General features: G+C 43.0%; 1 protein-coding gene across 2 annotated transcripts in view; it reads left to right on the top strand.

Annotated features, from left to right (window-relative positions):
- The window catches only part of mapkbp1 (mitogen-activated protein kinase binding protein 1), a 46,446-nt gene extending 23,113 nt beyond the window's left edge, over positions 1-23,333 (top strand). The window contains exons 3-32 of one of the 2 annotated variants that reach the window (XM_008398725.3): positions 3,295-3,357; positions 4,129-4,186; positions 4,284-4,454; positions 4,539-4,676; positions 4,759-4,941; positions 5,589-5,606; positions 6,137-6,297; positions 6,826-7,015; positions 8,530-8,664; positions 8,744-8,952; positions 9,047-9,138; positions 11,102-11,227; positions 12,029-12,099; positions 12,258-12,379; positions 13,085-13,160; positions 13,236-13,347; positions 13,466-13,529; positions 13,860-13,988; positions 14,483-14,583; positions 14,693-14,730; positions 15,387-15,527; positions 15,628-15,744; positions 16,363-16,487; positions 17,058-17,185; positions 17,272-17,457; positions 18,086-18,167; positions 19,388-19,779; positions 19,863-20,567; positions 21,181-21,266; positions 22,317-23,333. In XM_008398725.3, coding sequence (XP_008396947.1) covers positions 3,295-3,357; positions 4,129-4,186; positions 4,284-4,454; positions 4,539-4,676; positions 4,759-4,941; positions 5,589-5,606; positions 6,137-6,297; positions 6,826-7,015; positions 8,530-8,664; positions 8,744-8,952; positions 9,047-9,138; positions 11,102-11,227; positions 12,029-12,099; positions 12,258-12,379; positions 13,085-13,160; positions 13,236-13,347; positions 13,466-13,529; positions 13,860-13,988; positions 14,483-14,583; positions 14,693-14,730; positions 15,387-15,527; positions 15,628-15,744; positions 16,363-16,487; positions 17,058-17,185; positions 17,272-17,457; positions 18,086-18,167; positions 19,388-19,779; positions 19,863-20,567; positions 21,181-21,266; positions 22,317-22,556 — 4,459 coding nt within the window. In that variant the 3' untranslated portion in view covers positions 22,557-23,333. The remainder of the gene's footprint in view (positions 1-3,294; positions 3,358-4,128; positions 4,187-4,283; positions 4,455-4,538; positions 4,677-4,758; positions 4,942-5,588; positions 5,607-6,136; positions 6,298-6,825; positions 7,016-8,529; positions 8,665-8,743; positions 8,953-9,046; positions 9,139-11,101; positions 11,228-12,028; positions 12,100-12,257; positions 12,380-13,084; positions 13,161-13,235; positions 13,348-13,465; positions 13,530-13,859; positions 13,989-14,482; positions 14,584-14,692; positions 14,731-15,386; positions 15,528-15,627; positions 15,745-16,362; positions 16,488-17,057; positions 17,186-17,271; positions 17,458-18,085; positions 18,168-19,387; positions 19,780-19,862; positions 20,568-21,180; positions 21,267-22,316) is intronic. The other variant, XM_008398726.3, reaches the window with a different exon arrangement.
- The last annotated feature ends 240 nt before the right edge of the window (positions 23,334-23,573 follow it).

A 23,573-nucleotide genomic window follows, 5' to 3' on the forward strand; every position in this document is an offset into this window, starting at 1 on the left:
TTAGCAGATGTGTGTCCAGTGTCCACCAAGATATCTTCTGTGAAATCAATTAAGAAAAAAATATCTGAGAGCAAAAAAATTCTGATTTGCATTTTATGTAGTAGAAATTAAATTATGTATTAATTTGTTGCAACTATAAATAAGCCTTAGGTGCAGCATACATTCATTTGGCACGCATTTAAAACGTGGAAAAGAACCATTGTTTTTTAGAAGAATGCCGGTGTCCACGGATCAGTCGCGTTAACTGCTGTACCTCAACACTGCAAAACTGAATTTTCCAATCAGTTGCAGATATGGGAGGCTATGGAGATTATGATTGGTCGATATGTGTTCAGGTTCCACATCAGCTCGACGGCAAAGACTTCAGCTTACTGAGAGTGAAGACTAGAGAGTGGGTTAGTGGAACGGTGTAGGGGGGCAGCAGGGGTGAATCTAGGTCATTCTGGGGAAAAATAAAGAGACATTCATGCAATACTGTAAATGTGATGTTTTAAGCAGAGCAGAAGGATTTAATGAGGCTGGGCTTTTCCTCATCGGTTTGATTCTGCAGACATGCTGCACAGTCTGTGTCTGATTGTGTTATGTCACTACTGTCTACATCATGGGTTTTACGACTAGGTTGCAATTACAGGCATCAGCTTTAGCAATCTGTCTAGAAAATACATCAAACTGTTTTTAAACTTGTTTTTTTTTACTCATCTGAAAAGGGGATATGATAACAGCAAAGACTAAATCAGCTGCAGCTGTGTTGTACCATGGGTCCAGTAGCATTCAGGAGTAACAGAAGGAGCCGACAGAGCAGAGGCCCCTCCTCCTGCAGCCCCAACCCTCTGCTGCATTGCAGATGTGCTGCAGGACCGTCCAGTTCACAGTCAGGCAAAGAAAATGCTGACTGGATCTTCTTCATCACGTGATAAAGTCCTTTAATACTTCAGCTCTGCATGGTTTCATACAGCAGCCACACAGGCTGCTTTCAGGACAATCAGCTGGAACCTTTTTCAGATCGTCAGCAAACACAGACTTACAGACTTTCTGTTTGAACCCAGAAAGTTTGACCTGAGCTTCAGTCCTAACTTCCTCAGACCCAAAGCAGTCTACACATTTACATCCACAAAGCTGTAGTTTAGCTTTCACCTTTATTTCCCCTTTTATGTCTTTTACTTTAGTATCTATTGGTGTAACACAGTGACAAAATTCAGGGCAAATTTGTATAGAGGAATAAGCTCTCCTTCCTGAGAACTTTATTCACTCAGAACTTTGAAAACGTTTAGTGCACTTAGCTTCCCATGAATTAATTTAGTGAACATTCAGTTCAATAAACTTCATTATATTCATGCTTTTATTTTGAACACACAACAGTTTGTATCCATTTAGTGAAAAGAGTATCTTAAGAATATTGATTTATACTATTGATACTATCAAATTATTATTTTTAAAACCTACGTGTTAAGTGGACAGATAAACTGGGTCTGATTTATCCATATTAAACATTTTCTCCAGCTGGAGCCCTTAGTTTTTAGAAAAGTTAGATAGATAATACGCTATTGGTCCCAAAAGGGGAAATTTTGTCTGTCCAACCATAGCTCACAATAATAATAATAATAATAATAAAAAAGAATAACATTTTTGATTAACCTTTGGCCAAAAAGATGGAAGCTTTTCTTAAGCCTTTTTCAGAAAACAAACCAAACCCTTTCACCCCTCTACCTCCCTGACTTCTCCCCCGCGATGAGGTTCTTCTCCAGTCTCACCCCAATAACATCCTCAAGCTTCCACAAACATACACACAATAAAATCAGGTGTACTAGGTGTAATACTCCGTTTTACACCTAGTACCAAGTTTGAATGGAAATAAAAACAGAAAACCATTCAACTGTGTTAAAAACAAGCACCAGTCTTACACAAAGCACCATAAAGACGCCTGGCGGTGAAGCCCACCGTCTCCAGAGTACATGAGGCTGTAGAAGATAATTGCAGTGAGGAATGTTGGTTTATAGAAACAGTGTGAAAGAAAGGTGACTATAATGCTGCTGATGTTGCAGCTTTCACACCTCCAGTCAGACTCGACATAACTTTGCTTCACACAGCCTGCTGACTCTGACAAGGTTTCTCTGTGTGTGTGTTTTAGCATTTCTCACCTTGGGAGGCCACAAGGCTTTCCAAGGTTAGAATAGAAATAGGTCTTTCTATTTTCACATTGACTTCCATTCATTTTTCATTTATTTTATAGCCTAACCATTGTCCTAATCGTAACCATTACATGATTAACCCAAGACAACTTCAACTCAGTTTAGACCTTAGTCCTAAACCTAATCTAAAAACAGCAGTTTTCCTTATGGGGCCCAAAGCCTGAGCCCCATAAGGAGCAGTGAATCTTGTCAGCATAGTACTTGTTGGAAAAATGGTTTGTGTAACTTTTTGCACCACAACATTGAGCCTGTGGGCGTTGGAGCATAAGCTGCAGCAGATTCACTCTAACTTGATTCAGACGTGCTCAGCCAGGAGCCAGGGCTGCTTAGAAAACTCTTAACTAGCTTTGGAAGGGAAGCCCAGCCCCGATTCCCAGCACCAGGTCATAATTAAGCTCAGTGTGTGTCTAGAGAGTTGTGGTTGAGCAATGAAATGGAAATAACAATGCAATGTCAGGCTTATTCATCAGGCATATCATTATGACTTCAGAACATCTGTTATCATCCATATGTCAAAACAGCTGGAAACTGGTCATACATTCCACGAAGAGTCATCCCTCATCTTCTCTGTCAACCTTTTTACACTAGGGCCTTGTGGGAAAGTCTGAAAGGACGTGACCTACAAGCTCCACAGATAATCTGATTTGATTTGAAGGTATCAATTTAAAAGAAGCCAAATCTACTTAAGTCTCGTCCCAAAATTCACAGGGGCCAGAAGTTCTGTTGGTAACGTCTTATCCTGTGTAGTCCTAAACACCCACAAATGTATTTGTTTGCAAGTCAGTGGGTTACATCCAGTCTTCACCTCCAAAGCAGTCTATCGTCAGGAGCGAGCACTGGGCAACAGCGCTAGGCAACAGTGCTAGGCAACAGTGCTAGTGTTCGCTCCTAGCACTAGTACTGGATCACTAGCACTGGCACTAGGAAGGATTCTTCTTAAGGGAATTCCTTAAGAAAAAAATCGATTAAAATAAAGAGGGTTTTTTTTTTGTTGTTCTGCTGCTTCCTTTGCCTGCCAGCGTGTTTTCATTTTTCTCTCTCACTCACCTCCTTTCTGTTTGTCTCGCTCAGCCTTTGAACTCTGTGTGATCCTGTGTTTCTCCAGGTGTGTCATCATCCTGCTGAATCCTCGCAAGAACAAACAGCAGCACATCTTGAACAGTTCTAGGTAAAATGACCCCTGACCTCTACATCTGCAGCCCAAACTAACATATCCAACTGTCTACAGTACTATTAACACGTTATCCTAAAGGAAGTCACCTTTCTGTGTACAGTGACAGAGAAAGGTTTACATCCACTCAATTACGGCATTAATCACCTTATTTATTTGTGCTTGTAATGGAACTTTTCTGTTTTTTCCAACAAAATGATGATCCAATAAAATATTTATTTCCTTTAAATAATTTAGCATTTTGATGTTCTCAGAAATGTTTGTGTGAAGCAGTTGAATCTGAAACTGCTCCTCCTATTAGTTTATCCAGAGAAACTGCTTCTAACGTATAAATGATGGAGTACTTATACTTATCTAGAAACTCAAAACAGGAGCATCTAGTTTATATACTTCACTCAACCCAGAACAGGAATCAAACCTATTAGTTAGAGCAAAAAGATTCCAAGAATCTTTTAGTTAATACAGAGAAACTCCTGGTGTATCTAATCTTATTCTGCTTAGCAACCCAGAGCAGGAATTTGAACAAACGTAGAATCCAGAGAAGCTATTTTTTCCTTTTCTATTAATTTATCCAGAGAAACTCCTATTACTTTATACATTATGGAATACGTTTTTTCTTTTGCTATTATTTTGTCTAACTCATGCAAAGCACTTTGAATGGCATTGTTGCTGAAAATGTGCTATATAAATAAAATTCCCTTATTTACTTAAAAGATCGGAATCATATTATAATCAGATGAGTGTGTACGTGTGTGTGTGTGTGTGCAGAAAGGCGATCACTACATTGGCATTTTCTCCCGATGGGAAATATGTCGTAACGGGAGAGGTGAGTGTTTGTCGACCTCCACATAAAAACATCAGAGAACGCAGGGTTGAGTTTTCCTGAACATGATTCTCATGTTTTCGTTTTTCGTCTCCCTCAGAGCGGTCACATGCCAGCGGTTCGGGTGTGGGAGGTGTCAGAGCACGCTCAGGTCGCAGAGCTGCAGGAACATAAATATGGAGTGTCCTGCGTGGCATTTTCTCCCAACGGGAAATACATTGTCAGTGTGGGCTACCAGCACGACATGATGGTCAATGTGTGGAACTGGAAGGTATACCTGCAGTCGGTGGGCAGGTGCCGGGGGAAACAGATCACTCGTCCCACCTGTTAACATGTTCTCTTGTGTGTTGGTCAGAAAAACGTGGTGGTGGCAGCCAATAAGGTCTCCAGCAAAGTGACGGCCGTCTCTTTCTCATACGACAGCTCCTACTTTGTTACTGCCGGTAACCGACACGTTAAGTTCTGGTACCTGGACCACACCAAGACCTCCAAGGTTCAGTTTTAACACTAATGTCGTTATGACCAGCTGAGAGTAGAACCGGAGCGGATTGTAGCCATTGTTTGTGTGCCTGCAGTTGAACGCCACTGTTCCCCTGCTGGGCCGTTCAGGGTTGCTCGGAGAACTACGGAATAACTTCTTCAGCGACGTGGCATGTGGCCGCGGGCGACAGTCCTCCTCCACCTTCTGCATCACTTCCTCAGGTCTGCTGTGTGAGTTTAATGACCGAAGGCTGCTTGACAAGTGGGTGGACCTGCGGGTGAGTCCAAGGATGTTAAAGGAATCTTAAGGATTTCAAAAATTACATTCCTGTTATTCTCTGTAGATGCACATCAGCCGTATTTGTGTTGTTTTTCTGTTTGTGATTTCTTATTTTCCACCTTTTGGCTGAAAAGAGATGTGCTGTCATTACAAAAATGTCAGTTGCACTAAATCTTAGCAGAGTTAGTTTCTAGAAAAACATCCAAAGTTTTGAACATCACAGAGCTCTGGTCAATCCGTCATCTGGACATGGAAACATTTCAAGACATGGACATCCATCTAACCTGACTGAAAGACAAGAACAGCATCAGTCAGCCTCATGGTGCCTCTGGAGCAGCTGCAGAGAAAGACCTTAAAAAAACCTGTATCAGTCGATCAACGAAAGCATTCAAGGGGTGTAAAAACTTTTCAGTGTTTCGCACAAAATCAACCATCGTCTCCTGAGCCGATCCATCAGGTTTATCCTGCTGCAGCAGCACAGATCTTGTCCTGGCATGTCATTGGCTTAATAGCAGTGTGTGCGTGTGTGTGTGTGTGTGTGTGTGTGTGTGTGTGTGTGTGTGTGTGTGTGTGTGTGTCGCTGATGTGATGTGAATTTTGCTCTAAAGTGAACTTCCTCTGCTTTCCCCTCTGCTTCCTGTGCAGAGAATCGACTCTGCTTGTGTAAGTCCTGTCTCACCTGGAATCACTTCCCTCAGGCTGTCATTTCTCACTCCAACATTTTCTGAATACTTTTTTTTATCCACAACCTCATACTCCATCATGAGATGCTCCACAGAGAATCCTCCTCACAGCTGCCAGCGTCACCGTTCACTCATTTTGATGCGATCCAGCACTCGCCCAGCCAAACTGCCCAGATCAACACAAGAAAGTTCATTGTTTGTCTCCGAAGACTAACTGGGCGGAAGATATCAAAAGACCCACTTTCTTCCTCTCACCCTCATTGCTCATATCAAAGCATGCATTCATGACTGGCTCGCCAACTGAACTAAGCCGACTGATGAATAAACCCGCTCTGATTACCGAGCTCCTTCGGTTCAGCATTGTCCGCCGGTTTCATCCCGTTTTATCGACCGTTCTAGAGTTGTTGGCTTTTTCCTCTGCGGTCATGTAGTAAACTAAGCTGCTTCATGGAACATGTCTCCATCTCTGAGTTTCTGAGCATGTCTGTCTGTCTGTGTGTGTGTCTCTAGTCGTCTCAGGCCACCTGTCTGTCCGTCACCGAGGAGTTTATCTTCTGCGGTTGTTCTGATGGGACGGTGCGAGTCTTCAGTCCTGTGAACCTGCACTTCCTCTGCTCTCTGCCGCGCCCCCACTGCCTGGGCGCCGACATCGCCTCTGTAGTGGAAGCCAGGTAAACCCACCTAAAGCTGGAACTGTTAATAAATTATTGAAATAATTGTCAACTGGTTTTAGTAACTGAATAATGGAAAGTCTGAGAGGTTTGTGAGAGAACATTGGAGAACATTAGCGTCATGGAGACTAAAGAACGAGCAGCCGGTCAGCAGCCGGTCAGCAGCCGGTCAGGGAGAAAGTTCTGGAGAAGTTTAAAGCAGAGTCATGATCTTCAACAACATCCCAGAGCTCTGATCAAGCCATCTGAACTTGGGGCTAAAACATAACATGTTCCACCTGCAATTTGCCAAAAGCAATGAAGGCAACACAACTCAAAATACATAAAACCCAGTATAATAGACATACTGAGTTTAGAGTTACAAATTATTGGTTGTAACTGAAGAAAGTATGTAAAGGGATTTTTTTCCTGTAGTTCATAATCAGACTCACGGTCTGCTTTAAATCTCATGCATACAGATCATTATGATGTCAACTGATCACTGGACAGCAACCCATTTACTTCTGTTCTCATCCTCCTCTTCTTCAGTCAGCTCTTCTCCTCCAGAGAAGACTCTCGTTACCCAGACACCGTAGCTGTGACCTTCGACCCCACCAATCGCTGGCTGTCCTGCGTCTACAACGACCACAGTCTTTATGTGTGGGACGTCCAGGAGCTCCGCAGGGCAGGGAAGCTCTACTCGGCCCTCTACCACTCATCCTGCGTGTGGGGCCTCGAGGTCCGTGTTCTGTTCTTCCTCATCTTGCTCTAATATGAGTCATAATAATAAGATGAAAACAGCTGTCTTTTAGTCATGATTCTGGAAATGAACTTGTACTTTGTAATAATCCTACACTATGGTATGAAGGAATTGAAACAATGAGTAGGCAGGAAAAGCAACTGAAAAGTCCAGCAACCAATTAGGAGCTGAAATACTGGGGGGCTTGATTACTGACAAGATGCAGGTGGTTGATTATAAATGGAGCACAGCTAGGAGAGAAGGCCAACAGGTAGACTGAGGGAAGATGAATCAAACATTTGGAAGCTAGACTAAAGAGTTAAATTTGCAACAGTTCACACTCCATTCCAAAATAGAGTGTGAACTGTAATGCACACCTAAAGTTTTTTTTTTTTCCAACTGCTCAAAAACCCTAAAAAATAGAAAAGAGTTAAATTTTGTGGATTACACCTGAGTCTGGTTGATGGTGGTAATGCACTGAGATTGTAAGCTGCTGATGAATTCTAAAGAAGATGAACAACTTCACAAGTTTGGCCAAACATGTAAAAATGGTTCAACTTCATTCAGTCAGTGCATTTAGGAGTGGAACATCCAATGTAAAATAAATGATAAAGAAACTGACAAAAACAATAGGATGACTGCTTTAGTCAAACATGTAAAAATAAACTGTAACAAACCTCCTTTCTTTCAGAAAGAGAAATTTTGAATTCTAAATATAATGTAAAATAAATAACACTGGTCAACAGCCAAAAAATTGTCTGGGGTTTTTCAACTGTTGAGTTGAATCCAAAAATCACTTTGGTTTTTCTCAATCAGGTCAATTTTCTGAACTATGGAGCAACATGAGCATCAAAATGCATAACTTGTTCTGACATCTGGATCCGTTTCCTGAGAATCTGATCAATGAGTGATGAGCAGGAGGAGAGATTCCATCAGGACAGGAAAGAGACGGAGAATTTAGCACAATGAAGACGACTTACCCTTATTAGTGTTTTTTGGATGAGAAATATGAATGGAAATGAATTGATAATGTCACAAAAATGTAATCAATTTAGTCAGAAGATCAGATTTATCTAAATCAAATTAGAATAAAAACCTGACCCGAATGAGAAAAATGTATGTTATTTTTGGATCCAGTAGTGCAAAATAGTCCTAATTCAGTTGAAAAAACATAGACAACTTCCAAATGATATTTTTGTAACCTAGTGTAATAATTAGAACTAGATTGAATAGATTTGGCCTTACGGGCTGGACACATTGTCATGATACTTAATCTAGAACTTTCTTCAACAACTGGACAACAAATATTAATATTGGATCGGTGCATCTTTAGACGTGACAAGATTATAAAGTTGTGTCGTCAGCATATGTATGTTGGAATATTTTGTAGTAGTCTATATGTTGAGCTAGAGAATTCATGTGGATGTTGAACAAAAATGGTTCTAGAATAGAGCCTTGAGGAGCCTCATGTGATCAGTGGGGTGTAACCCATCCTGCCTCTCTGACTCCTGCAGGTTTACACAGAGGAAGGAGGAGCAGGTGAGGCGCAGCTCCCCCCCGGCTCCTTCTTAACCTGCTCCTCTGACAACACCATCCGACTGTGGAACACCGACAGACACAGTGTCCTCCACAGGAACATCCTGAGCAACGTACGTCAGCACACACACACACACCTGTACAACCACTCTTCTGAACTACAGTTGAACATCTGCCTTCTTCCCCCATCAGGACCTGCAGAAGGTCCTTTATGTGGACAACAATATGAGCAGCCTCCTGGACATGGACAGCATCACAATAGCCGGTGCCAACTCAGAGAAGGCGGGGTCATCTGTGTCAGAGGGACATCAGATGGACCAGAACCGAATGGGCATTAGGACTCTGAGAGTGAGCCCAAGTGGAAAACACCTGGCCTCTGGAGATCGCATGGGAGTTCTCAGGTAAGCACATAGTAAAAGATCTCCCAAGCTTTCATGGTTTTGTATATGTCTGGATTGATGTATGTGTGTGTCTGGACGTGTGTGTGTGTCCTAGGATCCATGATCTGGAAAGCATGGAGGAAATCTTGAATGTTCAAGCTCACGACTCAGAGATTCTCTGCCTGGAGTTCTCTAAACCAGACACTGGTGAGAGTCAGAAGTCACACACTGCCATGAAATCTTTTCATCATTTAGGGGGCGTTTACACGACAACGATCCAACAAAAACGGCACTTTTGTTCCGTTTTTGTTGGATCGTTTACACGATAACGTTCTGATTACGATCTGTGTTTACACAGTAACGGTGCACATCGAAAACGTGTAATGCTCTCGCTGCGCCTAGTTGGTGCTAGGTTCTTTGAAACTTTGAAAGTGCGCATGTGTTTAAAAAAAGTTGTACTTGAAGGCATGTGGATTTCCGTGAGAGAACACGCATTGTGTGCGTCTGATTAGGGCGCATGCAGTTGGAAAAAGTGGGATAACTTTGCCGAAAAACCTTGTTTGAGCTTTCACGGTGTCTGTAGCGGCCCCGGACTGGAAGCTGTTTATTGTTTTTACCTTGGAATGGCCAACAGTCTGTTATTCCTATATCAATTTGATAAAATAGGAGTTCCCGTACGTCCCATATCCGTGTCCTCTGTTACCTTTTTCAGCAGTTAAAACAGTTTTATCCGTCGCTAACAAGTCGTAACCTGTTTTTCCGAGCCGCCTTCAAACGCAACATGAACGCTGAGACGCTTGCGCTGGGTTTACACCTGTGAGGCAGCGAAGGAGACCTGATGCTGCTGCGCAGGTGTGTGTTAGAATCATGGCAGCAAACCAGCAAAACGTAAATAACTTGGCACAGTTTTTCCCCCGAACTAACCGACTGAGTTGAGTAAAGCTGTTGGATGCAGGTGATGATAGCTAAAAGATGACTGGCTAATATCAATACAGCACGTTAAGCTTGTTAACAAGTAGCCTGTAGGCTGCTGGTGTTGTTGTCTATGTTCAGCTACGTAGACTCATAGCCCCCCCCCCCAAAATAAGTCGATGCCCCTCCTGTTAAACTCTTCTGGAGCCGGGCTGGTCCTGGTCCGTAGTTCTCTAGATAAGAGCGCTGAACAAGCAGCCTGTATTTTGCCACCTGGGCGGTGCGGAGCGGTGAAGAGACGCTGAGGGAACCGTATCTGATGGGGAAACAGTAACACCAGCATTGTGAGTAGTTTCTTCTTCTTCTGTGGATTGTAGGAAGCAGCTATGTTTTGCGTCATACTATGCATGAGCTGGGGATTCTCTGGAAGAAAAGATCCGTTTTCTAGGTTTACACGACAACGGAAAACGTTACGTTTCAGAAATATCGCACTCTGGAACCCGTTTTCAATCTGTGCCGTTGTTAGAGAAAACATTCGGTGGTTTCGTGTAAATGCGCACTACAAACGCAACAAAACTCTTCCGTTTTCCCCGAAATCGTTGTCGTGTAAACGGGGCCTTAGTCACATCCAAGGTGTGTTTGATTTGGTTTATATGGTGCACCAACACAAAGTAGTGCTTCATTTTGAGGTGGAAGCAAAATGTTAATTGGTTTTTAAGCTGATTTGCAAATATTGTGTTGAGCTCCTGGAGCTCCTGAACATAAAGACTGTGAAGCACATTCATGCAGCCAGAGCTGCAGCTTTGCTCCACTGTTGCTGCATTTGCAGATGCGCATCAACCAGATGAAGTACTCAGTGTGGGAGCTTTTCAATATTTGAACGCAGGATAATGATTACTGTATAAAATGCAAATATTGAAATTAATGATCCAAAGATTCAGAAATGTGAACTCAATAAAACAACAGCAGACATGTAATTTGATAACCTCGAATTAACATTAAAGAATCTCAACACTAAGTTCTGCTAAAATTTCGGTACTAAAATCATTCCTACAGAAAAATGTGAAATCAGAAATAAGAGACGTTTGTTGACATTCATGTAAAAAAGGAATCATATCTATGTCATAAAATTGTATGTGTTTGATTGCATCTGTCCTCCTGTGTGTGTGTGTGTGTGTGTGTGTGTGTGTGTGTGTGTGTGTGTGTGTGTGTGTGTGTGTGGGGGGGGGGGGGGGGGGGGTGTTTATGTGTGTGTCAGGGCTCCAGCTGTTAGCCACTGCCAGTCGGGACCGTCTGATCCACGTCCTGGATGCAGCCAGAGAGTACAGCCTGGTTCAGACTCTGGATGAACACTCGTCCTCCATCACTGCCGTCAGATTTGCTGGTTAGTTGCTGGAAACTCTGGTTAGGTGTGTTCTGCTGTGCGCTGCCATTCAGCTGGCTTACAGAAGACTGCTTCGCTTTTCTTGCGCAGAACATAGAGCAGTTCACCTGGATGGAAAGATTTTCAGATGTTAAGGAACAGCAGTTGCAGCTCACTTCAGAGTGGTCGCTAATCTAATATCAGCTGGTTCTACATGTGTGATTTTAAAAACTGAGTAGAGCAGAAAATGAGCCATATTCTTCACCATAACAAGGTTCCTACAGAGTCTAGAAAAAACTTGTAATTATGAGAAAATGATAATGATCCCTTTTTCTTTGTTTCCTTGTTCCTGTGTTTCTTTTACTCTGTTTCTTTCCGTCTTTACTTCTTCATAACTTTCTTTCTGTTTTTCTTTCTTTCTTAAAAGAAAAAAAGAAAGAAAAACTCATTTTTTTCTTCCTCCCTACAAAACACATTTGTAGGGAGGAAGCAACCTTATAATGGTTGCTTCCTCCCTTATGCACCTCTTTCTTTTCTTTTCTTTTCTTTCCTATGTCCTAAAATCAGGTCAGTTAGCTTTTGTCTTTCTTTTCATCCTCCCTTGTTTCAGTCTTTCCTACTTTGTTCCTTTGTGTCCTTGTTGATTTTCTATTTGCTGTAGAAGGATCTGAGATTAATTGTTTAATTATAAAAGGAAAGTACTGAAAGCTGAAGCTCTAGAATTTGTTCTTAAGTTGATCATACCGTTAGAATCTGACCCGGGTCTGTCTGCCTGTGATCCCTGCTGTGGATTTTAACTTCTCCTCTTCGTCATCCCACCAGCCAACGAGGGGAAGGTCTGGATGATCAGCTGTGGAGCAGATAAGAGCGTCTACTTTCGCACAGCTCAGCAGGTAGGAGCCGCATTACTTTCCAGCAAAGAATCACTGGATGATGTTAGAAAATAAAAAACAGAGGGAAAAGTGTTAATATTGCAAAATAAGAGTCCATCTATTCTGTTTACTGCCAGATCAGTGATAATCACATGTTTTTCCCTTTCTATCTTTCTCAGATGGGAGAGGGTTTGGAGTTCACCCGGACGCATCACGTTGTTAGGAAGACCACTCTGTACGATATGGACGTGGAACCAACCAGGAAGTACGCAGCAGTGGGCTGCCAGGACCGCAAAATCAGGTAGAGCCCCACGCTGCTATGTTTAGACCTGAGGACCTAAAACTGTGACGTACATGTTGATGTTTCAGTCTCCACAGGGCAGACATGATGAGGGAAAACCTTCAGATAAGAAACATTCTTTAGCTTGTTTGTTACACCCAGTTGTTTGAAAAAAACAGATTTAGAGGGACGGAAAAGGAAATGAGACTTTGTTTTTGTTTTTATTGAAGTTGCACTGGGATTTCAGTTCTACAATAGCACTTCACAGTGACACTTGATTAACCAGTGCTGAAGTCACATTCAACATATTCTAGATATTTCAAAATAAATGTATAAAATTAGTGCATTAATACATAATTTTACTTTCTAAAAACCTCATATGTTGTGAAAAAAAGCCTAAATTCCACCAATCCGCCCAGACTCGTTTTCTTCCAGCTCATGTTCAAAAAAGACGCCCTGCTGTGGGAAAACCTGCTCAATCTGCCAAAGCTGCCATTCAGTGTTTTTTTTTGTTGTTGTTCTCTGGCAGTGTTACAGCGCCACCGATTGGCCTTGCATATCTACTGCACCATTTTCTGCAGCGCTGCAACCTGGCCTGTGAAAACACATTTGTTCTTAATGGTTTACAAAAATATATTGTGCTTGTCTCTGTGTGTTCAGGGCCTTCATCTGCAGGTATGTGAGCTGCTGCTGCTGATGATTTTTTTTTCTGCTTCATCTCTGCAGAATCTTTAACATCGGAAGCGCCAAACAAAAGAAGGTGTATAAAGGTTCTCAGGGCGAGGATGGGACTGTTATTAAGGTAATCAGCTGCTGGTTACCCTGGTGATGTTTTAAAGGAACACTGGGTCATCCCCTTCTTCTTTTTCTTCTTCAGGTACAGATCGACCCATCAGGACTCTACATCGCCACTTCCTGTTCAGACAAGAATGTCTCCATCTTTGACTTCTTTTCTGGAGAATGTGTGGCCACCATGTTTGGTCACTCAGGTCAGTGGAATGTGTGTGTTATCCTCCATCTTATTTCTGTGTTACCTTTTTGAACACATGCCTGAAATCAGAGCAAAGCCGTTCCTTATAGTGAGTCTGGTTCCTGTCTGTGTTTCAGAGATCGTAACGGGGCTGAAGTTCAGCAGTGACTGCAGACACCTGATCACTGTATCAGGAGACAGGTACCTCTAATATTTATTGCTATAAAAATATTTAGGCGTCTGAACTTGTTCTGAACCTTTTTCATATTTTGTCGCTTGACCACAAACTTCAATGTAACAATTTTAGGACAGATCTACGCAAACTAGTGCAAAACTCTGAAGAGGAAAGAAAAATGCCGCAGAGTGTTCAAAACCTTTTCCACATATGAAAATCTTAAAAGTATGGCATATGTGTCTATTTATTCCCCTTTACTCTGATGCCCCTAAATGAAATCTAGAGCTCGCCGAGGTGTCTGGTCTTTACGTTCACCATCAACACTTGCACTGATCCATGTGTGTTTGTTCATGCAGCTGTATCTTTGTGTGGCGTCTGAACCCGGAGTTGACCATCAGGATGAGGCAGCGGCTCACTGACCTTCGACCTTCCAGCACTGTTCCTAACTCCCTCAGTGCATCTGAGCAGAAGGCTATAAAGCCCAGGTAAGACAGATCAATTGAGTTCAGTCAGTCAGGTTTATTTGTGTAGCACATTTCAGCAACAGAGCAGTTCACATCATAAAAACAACATGCAGTCAACAATTGAAAAAGAAGTAACAGATATTGCAATTTGATAAGTGCCATCATCGAAATTATTAATATACACTGAGTATGTTGGTCAATATTCCATTTATTATGGTTGAAAAGCAGCTCTAAGCAGGTGAGTTTTTAGTCTGGGTTTAAAGGAACTCAGTGTTTTAGCTGTTTTGTAGTTTTCTGGAAGTTTGTTCCAGATTTGTGTTGCATAGAAGCTGAATGCCGCTTCTCCGTGTTTGGTTCTGATTGAGATGAGAACCAAGAAAGTAAAGAACATTCAGTCAAGTTTGCCTTCAACAGAAACTTTATTTAAAGAAAGGATGAACAGTTCTAGTTGATTTGCACGCGTTGAACATGTTGCAGTGTGCTGACGTGTTGTTGTGTGTCGTCTGTCTGAGCAGCGGGGCCACGCCCAGTCCTTGTGTGGTCAACCTGTCCTCTGATAGCGACACAGAGGAGGAAGAGGGAGGGATCACTACAGACAGTCCGGAGGAGGCTGCAGGTCAGACACTGCCATTATCTTCATGTTAGACTTGATATCAACACAACCTTTAACCTTAAAGTAGTCAAGTAATCTCATCTTTTTATATTCATGTGTTTTTCTCTTTCAGAAGTATCTGATGAGATGCACAGCAAAGAGATCAGGAATGTAAGTAATTTTTTGTCTAATATTCCATGTTTAGTGACATAGAGAGAAACTTGCATGACTTTATGCAGAAAACGCCTAAAAACTACTAAAACTGATCTAAAAAAATCATCTAAACATGACCAATAAGTTCCCATCTCTGGTTTCATTTTGATCTTTGATTTCAACACATTTCTTTTTAAGAGCTACTGCTTTCAAGATAATTTGCCAGCCTTCCTGCTGTGAGCAGTCATTAAGTATTTGTTAGGATCAGAGGCACCACCACAATGAGCTGTTGAGAAAGAGCGTTTGTCGTAAAACATGAGCAAAATGACGACTCAGCGGATATTTTAAACTGGAGGCAAAGTCAGGCAAAGTAATGGAATTGTTTATTTGTATAGTTTAATGTATTTCTAATATTGTATAGAAAAGGCTTGGGTGGTTAAATGAAAAATCTGAAGAATGTAGCAATTTTTAAAATCCGATTAAAATAATCTGAATAATCTATAGAATAATCGGTCTCAAAAATAAAGATAGTATTTTTGAGTCGGTTGCCGGTCAGGACTGCTGAAAATTGGCAAATCTTTCCAGTTGATTTTTTTATTACATCTTCTCCTATAACGACAACTACTTACAGCAGACTAAAAACTCTGTAAACACCATGTGCTCTGACTCATCAGGAAACGTCAGAGGCTCCGCTCCCTCGCCGCCGCTGGTCAAGTAGGACAGCGAGCGCCGACGGTGCCCTGATGGTGAAATCCATGTTAGACCTGAGGCTGCTGGACTCATACTGCCTGGAAAGTCAGGAGGAGCAGGAGGAAGTAAGGCACACACCATATGGCTGAAGGCTTTATGTTGAAAACAAACTCCCTACAATGTGACACAATTATTACATTTCTACACTTGATCCTGTCCAATCAGGAGAGGGCCTGGACCTACGCGGACGACTCGACCAGGAGGCAGGATGTGGAGCCGATGATTCATCGGAACAGTGATGAGCTGCAGAGTACAGTTAGTCTTCTAGTTCCCTCTGTGAGGGTGAGAAACTCTTGATTTCAGTCGAATCCAGTAATGCTTTACCTTGAGGATGTTGGTTGGAATAATAAAAAACAGTTACATGCCAATGCCAAACAGTTTTTGGTGGAGGTAGTGTGATGATGTGGGGCAGCATCTCCCTCACTGAAAACAAACAAGGCTTGTTAACTTTGAGGTATTCTCAATCCAGAGAGATATGAGGATGAGATTCTGCAGCCAGCAGCTATCCCACGTCTCCACTCTTAGGGGCTAATCTTTATCCTCCAGGATTTTTAACCACAGACTACCTGCACAATTTAAGAGTGAAGAGGTCAACCTAATACCAGCACTGTGTCTAGCTTAACTTGTGTAGTGTGTCTCATACAGGAAGTCCAAAGCCAGTTCAGGTTGTCATCCTTGAATAGGACAGTTTTGTGTTTTTAGATGGTCTGACTTGGATTGACACAAAATCCACATTCAGACACCAAAATCAATCAGGTGTCCCAGATCGCCTCCAAATGTGTCCTGCTGAAAGGACTAGTTGTTCTAAGTCACTGATGACTTTACTTTGGTGTGTGAAATGTGAGACAATAATGAGTTTATGTATTTTATAGGTGATATTTTGTGTTTCTATCTATTTAGGAAGATGATGAAGTGAAGATCAGTCAAAGGCCAGACTTCTTCCTGCTGTCCCTTCAAAGCCTCGACAGAGAGGATCCAGTTCTATTTCCTGACAAATGGGAGGACAGAATAAGCCTGGTGGGAAGGTAACACACTTCATGGTTTATATAGAGTCCCGCTAAAGTATTCACACTCTTAAGCTTTTTAATTTTTGAACTAGTATCTGGCAGACAGTAGCATATTCTAAAATAGCCAACAACCTCTTCATGCAACACAACCACCTTTATATTGCTCCAGATTTACTGCATGCGTCTCCGCTATGCTCTGCTGCACACTTCACCAGCAGAGTACAGCTGTAATTGACCATCCACTTAGAGCACGGACATCTGTGCTTCAAAAACTGCCATCAGACTTGTGTATGTTTTTTTCCTCTTCATTTAACATGTTTTGACTAATGCAAGTAATCTTCCAAAGTGACACATAGTCTAATACAGTATTAGAAATAGAGCTGAAAAACATGTGCTACCTATTTAATCATCACTGGTTGTCCTTGGATAGCATTTTAGAAGTTTCATGAGCTTTAAGTTTGAAGGAGTTGGCGGAGTTCACTCTTCATCATCAACAGAATGATTCACAGCATTTCCTAAAGTCCAGCACAGCTACTTTTCCACTCTGAGTACAGATCAGCTTCTAAACACCTCCATACAACCTGTCAGTGACTTCCAGGTGAAGGAGGCGTGTCCCTCTGCTCCACATGGCCGGCAGGACAAACCCAGTCCGGACAGCGGCTGCTCCCTCAGATTCAGCTCTGCCTTGTCCAGTCCGGAGAGACCAGCTGCAGACAGTATGGAAAGGCGTCATACAGTGATATCTGGCTGAGATCATTTGTCAGCCGTTTGTGATTCTGTTTCCTTCCTTTGATCTCACCAGATACTGAGCGTACAGAACCTCTCAGTGTGGATGGGAACTCCTCAGAGCTGGAGATGGAGGAGGACGAGGAGGAGGGAAGACAAGAAAGCCGAGAGGACGGGATGCCTCAGGCAGTCCCTCAGACTCCAGACCAGGAGGCTTTCCTGAAGGAGCACTTTGTCACACTGGCTGAGCTGTCTGCTTCAGGTACAGCAGTACACTCTAGAGCCTGGGCTGATCACTAGCTGCGTTTCCACTGACCTTAAATTTGCATGTTTTTTGATAAAAAGTTTTTGGGCTAGTATGAGTTGGTATTTCAGCCATATCAAAATAGATTTTGCAAAACTGCAATGGAAACACTCTTTTTGCATCGCACGAGTCACGTGATCAACAACCAGATGTCCCTACTGGCACAAATAACAAAGAAGGCACCAGGAAGTAGTAAGAGTATCATGGTACTGCATGTTTTTTAATAACTTACTATGTAAACAAACTTATTCATGTGTGATTTTAATTCTTTTAATTCTGGAAACACTGCAATTGCAAAATTTTATTTTTTTCAACATTAGCAGCATAGCAACAAAGTTTTGCACATTTTTGTAATGGGAATGCATCTGATATGATGTTTGAAACTGTTGAACACAGCGTTCCATCTCCTCCACATGAAACCTCTTGTTTTCCCATTGTTTCCTTTCACACATTGTTGACCTTCATCCTGCTGTTCCCCAAAGTGCTTAAAGGGCTGGAATAAATACAAAACATGTTCCTTTCAGCAGTTGTACAACAATCTGCCTTCTGGGTCTCAGCAGGTTGTGTGAAATGTTTGTGTTACCAGGTGATCCAAACAGGACGTGTCACAGCTCCTGTGAGAGTCTCAGCATCTCCTCAAGGTTCCTCTCCCAGAACTTCTGTGGAAGGTAAAACATCTCTGATCATCATTACACAAGACTTACAGAACCCTCTGAAAGTATCCACACTGCTTAAACTGTATAACCTCAAACTTCATAAGACAGACAGTCAAACAGATACCTTGATAGATTGAAACTTTGTTAATTGTGAAGAAGAAGGAAGGACATTACTGGCTTTTAGATTCATTTAGAGTACATTCAGACCATCCCTTTTTAGTCCACTTTAATGAAACTTCAGTCCCTTTGCCTAGAAAGTCTGGTTCGTTTGGGGAGGTGTGAACGCGTAATCAAACTCTGGTCCATCTACAAAGTGAACAACCGAATAGTGTGGTTTGAATGCACATGTGAACGCCAAGTGGATCAGAGACTGCTCCAAAAGCAGAAAGTGGACTATAGCAAAAAACATTCTGGGTAAAAATAACCAAAACAAACTCACTAGTCCAGTGCTAGTGGGATAAATGGCATCTTTTTTCAAAGACAAAAAATTATAATTCCAACAGCTAAAATCTGATGCCACTCCATTTTTGTTTCCATCTCGAGGAGAAAGCTTTTTTGTTGTTACCTTCCATGGTTTTTGGTTCAGCGCCTCCACAGACAAGAGGCGGGAACGGGTTTTTCAAAGGTTTTGGTTCATTTGACACTGTAATGAAAGTGAACCACATTAGTTAAAGATGTAACAAACGTTGCAACTTCGGTCCGCAATCAAACCTAGTCTACCGAACTACTGAAGAACAAGCTTTCAAAAGTTGTTTTTTGTGTGTGGTTTCGGAGATTGACGGTCTGACAGGACAACTCTCCCACTTCCCCGCTGTCTGACCGTGAAATTTGCTGTGCTCCCACTAAGCATCAAAGCTATGGGAGCTTTGGCTATGGTGCGCCGTGTTAAAAACCACGCCGCACCATCATCCTCCAATTACTGTGTGTTGTGTTCTTCTTCATGGTTTGTGCCAGTGGCAACATCGGGTTGTTGATCATGTGACCCGTGTGATGCAAAAAAGTGTTTCCATTGCAATTTTTGCAAAATAAAGCACTTCTGATGCGGCAAGAAAACCACCTTATCTGGGTGGCAAAGCATTTTTTTTTTATTAAAGGAAATTAGTGGTTTTCATTAAGTAAATTCATTTTTGAAATGTCAAATTATGCAATTATATAGTCAATGGAAACGCAGAAACACACACACAGAGACACACTAGGGTTGCTGTATACTGAACCATTTCTGTGCTCCTCAGTCGGACTGACTTTCCTCCCCCAATGTGGAGCTCCCATGGAGGGGTGGGAGAGGTGAAGGCCAGGCCCCTGGTCTCTGAAGTCCGGCCCCTGGTAGATGGGATCCAGAGCCGGACACAGGACAGCCAGGAGTCATCGGACCAGCAGGAGACTTCAAAGACTCACCAGGACCAATCACAGCTTCCTTATGCACACAGTCAGAGTCTGCCCCAGGGGGACGGAGCAGGGACCACCAGCCTAACCAATCCCCCCACCAAGACTCCGTCACAGGAGAAGGTCCAAAGCTCAGTCGAACCCAGAGGGAAGCAAGGCCTGGTGGTAACCTCTGTTGCCTCCCACCTGACTTCAGGGCTCAAGAAGGCCCAGTCAGTCCACAGCCTGCTGATCTGCACAGGTAACCGTCATACCCCCACCAGCAGCAGCCCACCCTTATCCACCCCTCAACAGCTGATCCTCTCTGTTCTTTTGTTTCATCAGGAGACTCTCTGGACTCCCAGCTGAGCTCTGGTCCGTCCAGAGATGCCCCTCCTCAGCGTCCCACCACCCTCCCCTCATCCCCTAGGAAGCCCCCGCCCACAACACAGTGGAATCTAAAGGTCAACTCCAGCTCTCCCCGGTCCCCCCAACAGGACAGCGCCACGGCAACGCCAAGGAAGTCTTCCTCGCCCTCTCTGACATTATCGGCGCCTCGCTCCTACATGAGCCCCACCGCCAGCTCCATGGCTAAGGTGTCCCGCTCTGTCTCCATTGGCGACAACCTCCACATCTCTGAGCCTGAGGATGTTGCCGTGTCGTCCGGCTCAGTAGCGTCTCAGCTCAAAGAGACAGCATCCTACCCGCCTCTCGTTGCCGTGGTGCACTCCAACGCCTCTCTGGCCACGCCCCAACATGCTGCCATTGTGCCTGTTGTCGCCTCTTCCTCTTCCTCATTGCCTCTGTCAGCGGGTAGCTATGGTAACCGAGCAGGCCCTTCTTCCCGGATCCTCCAGGCTCGCGTCCCAGGCAGCAGCCGTCCTCTTCCGGACAAAATCTCCCTCGACTCCTTCTCCCCTTCCTCCAAGCCTGCTGGCTCCGCCTCCTCAGAGCCGTCTCCCCTAGTGTCCGTCTGTCCTGTGGGTCTGCCCCGACAGGAGGACACTCTGACTCGTGCAGGTACCAGTGGAGACGCCATAGACGATCCAGGTTTGGCCTTCCTTCTCACCCTCTTTTTCTTCATCACTTCATCCTGTCATGTCTCTGGCTCCGCCCCTCCTCCTCTCCCTCTGCAACGGGTGAGATGTGTCTCCTGTTGGCCTTTTAGCTGTCTCCCTTTTTTTCCCTTCTTTTCTGCTGCCTCCCTCCACTTGTATGAGAGTGTATTATTGTGAACAACATACAGTCACGTGAAAAAAGGAGGACACCCTATCACAGCCTGTGTGTTTTCTGACATACTTAGGCATGAATGTCATGTTTAGACCTCAGACATTTACCGTAATATCTGGAGTATCGAGCACACTCAGTAACTGCAGCCTTTGCCCTACCATCATTCAAGACAATTGCTAAATGTAGGTACTGAAGGTGTTCACAGTTAATATTGTTGACATTTAAGTACAAGATAAAGTTATTTGCAGTTTCCGTTGCTACGTGGTCGCTCTCCACTGGTTTTATAACTGACGCATTGAACGCATTTTCTCCCAAAAATTAAGATTGGTCATGATTCTTTCCCCTGACTGTAGTTGCTGCTGTGCTGTGTGTTTATTGTCTGTCTATAAAGTGAAGGTGGAAGTGAGCTGACCTGTTGCTGCTCCTCTTACAGATCAGCCGGTCAGCCTGGAGACATGCAAAGCTCTGACCAATGAGCTGCAGAGATGCTTTAAGAGAGCAACACATCTCTACAGGAAGGTGATGATCACATGTTGCTCAGACTGTCTGCTTTCCTCTGCTAGTCCTGCTGCAGCTCATTGTCAAGTTACATTATTTTGTCACTTTATTTCCCCCTACCAAAGCACATCTGCATCCTTCCTGTTATCTGCTGAAAGTATCTCAAACACTGTTTGATTTTAAAAAGTCCTTATTGCTTACACTTCTCTAAAAATGATAAAACAACTTTGCCATGCGGCACTCAGCCTTCTTATTATCAAGTAAAAGTCTTGCTCTTTACTCCCAAGAATGAATCACAGCCGTTTGTTGACATGGTGCAGAAAATAGAGTTTGGCTGTTTGCAGAACATAGCTAAATTGAAGTCTTTTTAAAAAAATAATATTGTGCATAAGGAAGAGTGACCCTCTGGTGCTTTTTACATTGTGTATGTTTAAGTCATCAGGGTTGATCAAGCTGAAAATCTCCTGATTTCAGTCATCAGCTCTTCTGATTCTTTTCTGGGCTTCCATCAATAAATCAGCCCAGATTTCCTTCATTGGTGGAGATCGGTCATCAGCCGAAACGTACATGTGAAGCCCATCTTTTTCCCTGATCTTATCTACCTCAGCAAAGGTCTAAATATCAGCCACTGTCCTCTTCTGCTGTGCAGTGTGACTGACAGACCGGACCGCCAGGTCATTGCTGCCAACTCAGCGACTTTCTTGGCTACATTTAGCGACATTCAGACAAAAACAAAATCACTGTCGGCCAAAATTGTAATCATCTAGTCAGGCTTTTTAAAGTGTGTAATCAGAAGACTGCTGTTGGTGAATCCTTAATTTTTTTCCACTTATAAGATGGAAAAAATGTCTTATTATAAGTGAAATATTCTGCCTGTGGAACTAGTTTTCTTTTATCAATTTTACAGAATTAAAACAAACTTCTACATCTTGCTGAAAATTACTTGTAATTTTGGTTTATCTTATTTCAAGTAAACTAAGATATTTGCACTAGAGACTAGAGCATAAATACTTGCTATTGTTTTGTGTTTTTGCAGTGTTTAATACATTAACATGTAGATTGTTGTTCCAGGTAAGCGGCTCCTCGGCAGATGACTCCTCCCCCAGCCAGTGTCAGATGTCTCTCCTCCTATCAGAGGCCTTCCAGGCCATGAGGGCGGAGCTGGACTCTCTCCCTCTGGGCTCACCCAGCATGCTGGGACTGGAGGGGGCCTTGGGGGGGGTGGGGGAGGTGAAGACGGCGGCTCTGCTTGAGGAGTACTCACTGCTCCTCCTACAGGCCGTCAACAGGAAGATCAACACCCCCACCTGAGCTGCTTCCACTCCACACATTAAACTCAAACTTCTTTTCTCTCCCTACTTTTGAATATCTTACTTTATTTTTTATTCTTCCTAGTCTGACACTGTTCAGTGAACCTTACAGCTGCAGCCTCACTCACCACTTTACCTCCTCATTCATCCTGCGCTGTTTTTTTCCTGAACATTCAGTGTGTTTTTGTCACACAGAAAGCACACCGGGGGCCAACGTGGGGCTCAGTTTTTGCACTTGTTTACGCGTCAACCAGAGGAGACGGGACCTGACGGACTCTATCTCTGCTTTGTGAATGACAACTCTACCTCCTGACCTCCAGCTGCCCCCAGAAACAGTGTCAAACTCTCTTTTGGACGCATTTTTAGATTGTCGTTTTTGTTTTATTACCAGGACCTTTAAAGTCTGTCTGAAGCTCTTGCAGACGATTGCTCACTGTAAGTAGGAGGAAGTGAAAACCAGCGATGAAAGAGCAATACTTTGTCTAGACTTGATTGATGTAAATGTTCCTGCATCTGCATGATTCCTGAAGCGATCAAATAACACTTTGTATTTATTGGTGATCTGTTACACTACTGACTCCGTCCCAAAGAGACCGGAGTGTTTTTAGAAGTCTTAAGGTGGAAGTCCTGATCTGAGCCTTAACGCACCTTCGTTCACCTTTTATGGCAAACGCTACGGGGCTTTGTCGGGTCAGAGCTGGGGAACTTTGTTCACAGAGACGTCAGAGTTCTGTTTCCTGTTGTTTTTTGTCACGTTTAATAAAAGTTTCACACTTTACTCTGATCTTCTCTTTCTTTAACTCAGTTCTTTACTTTGACTGTGCCACAACACACACAGCACCATCAGAAATTGGGATTGCTCACTTTTTTCACGTTAGATTGCAGACTCATTCTTTCAAATAAATCAACACAAAAAACAACTCTTACATCTCACAGTCAAAGCAGATCTTCAGAAATGTATAAAATTGATAGTTATCTGAAAAGGTGTTTGCCACCTCATTGATTTTCTTTTTTTCAG

This window comes from Poecilia reticulata, chromosome 22 (assembly GCF_904066995.2).
Source record: "Poecilia reticulata chromosome 22, P_reticulata-male-v2, whole genome shotgun sequence".
NCBI lineage: Eukaryota > Metazoa > Chordata > Actinopteri > Cyprinodontiformes > Poeciliidae > Poecilia > Poecilia reticulata.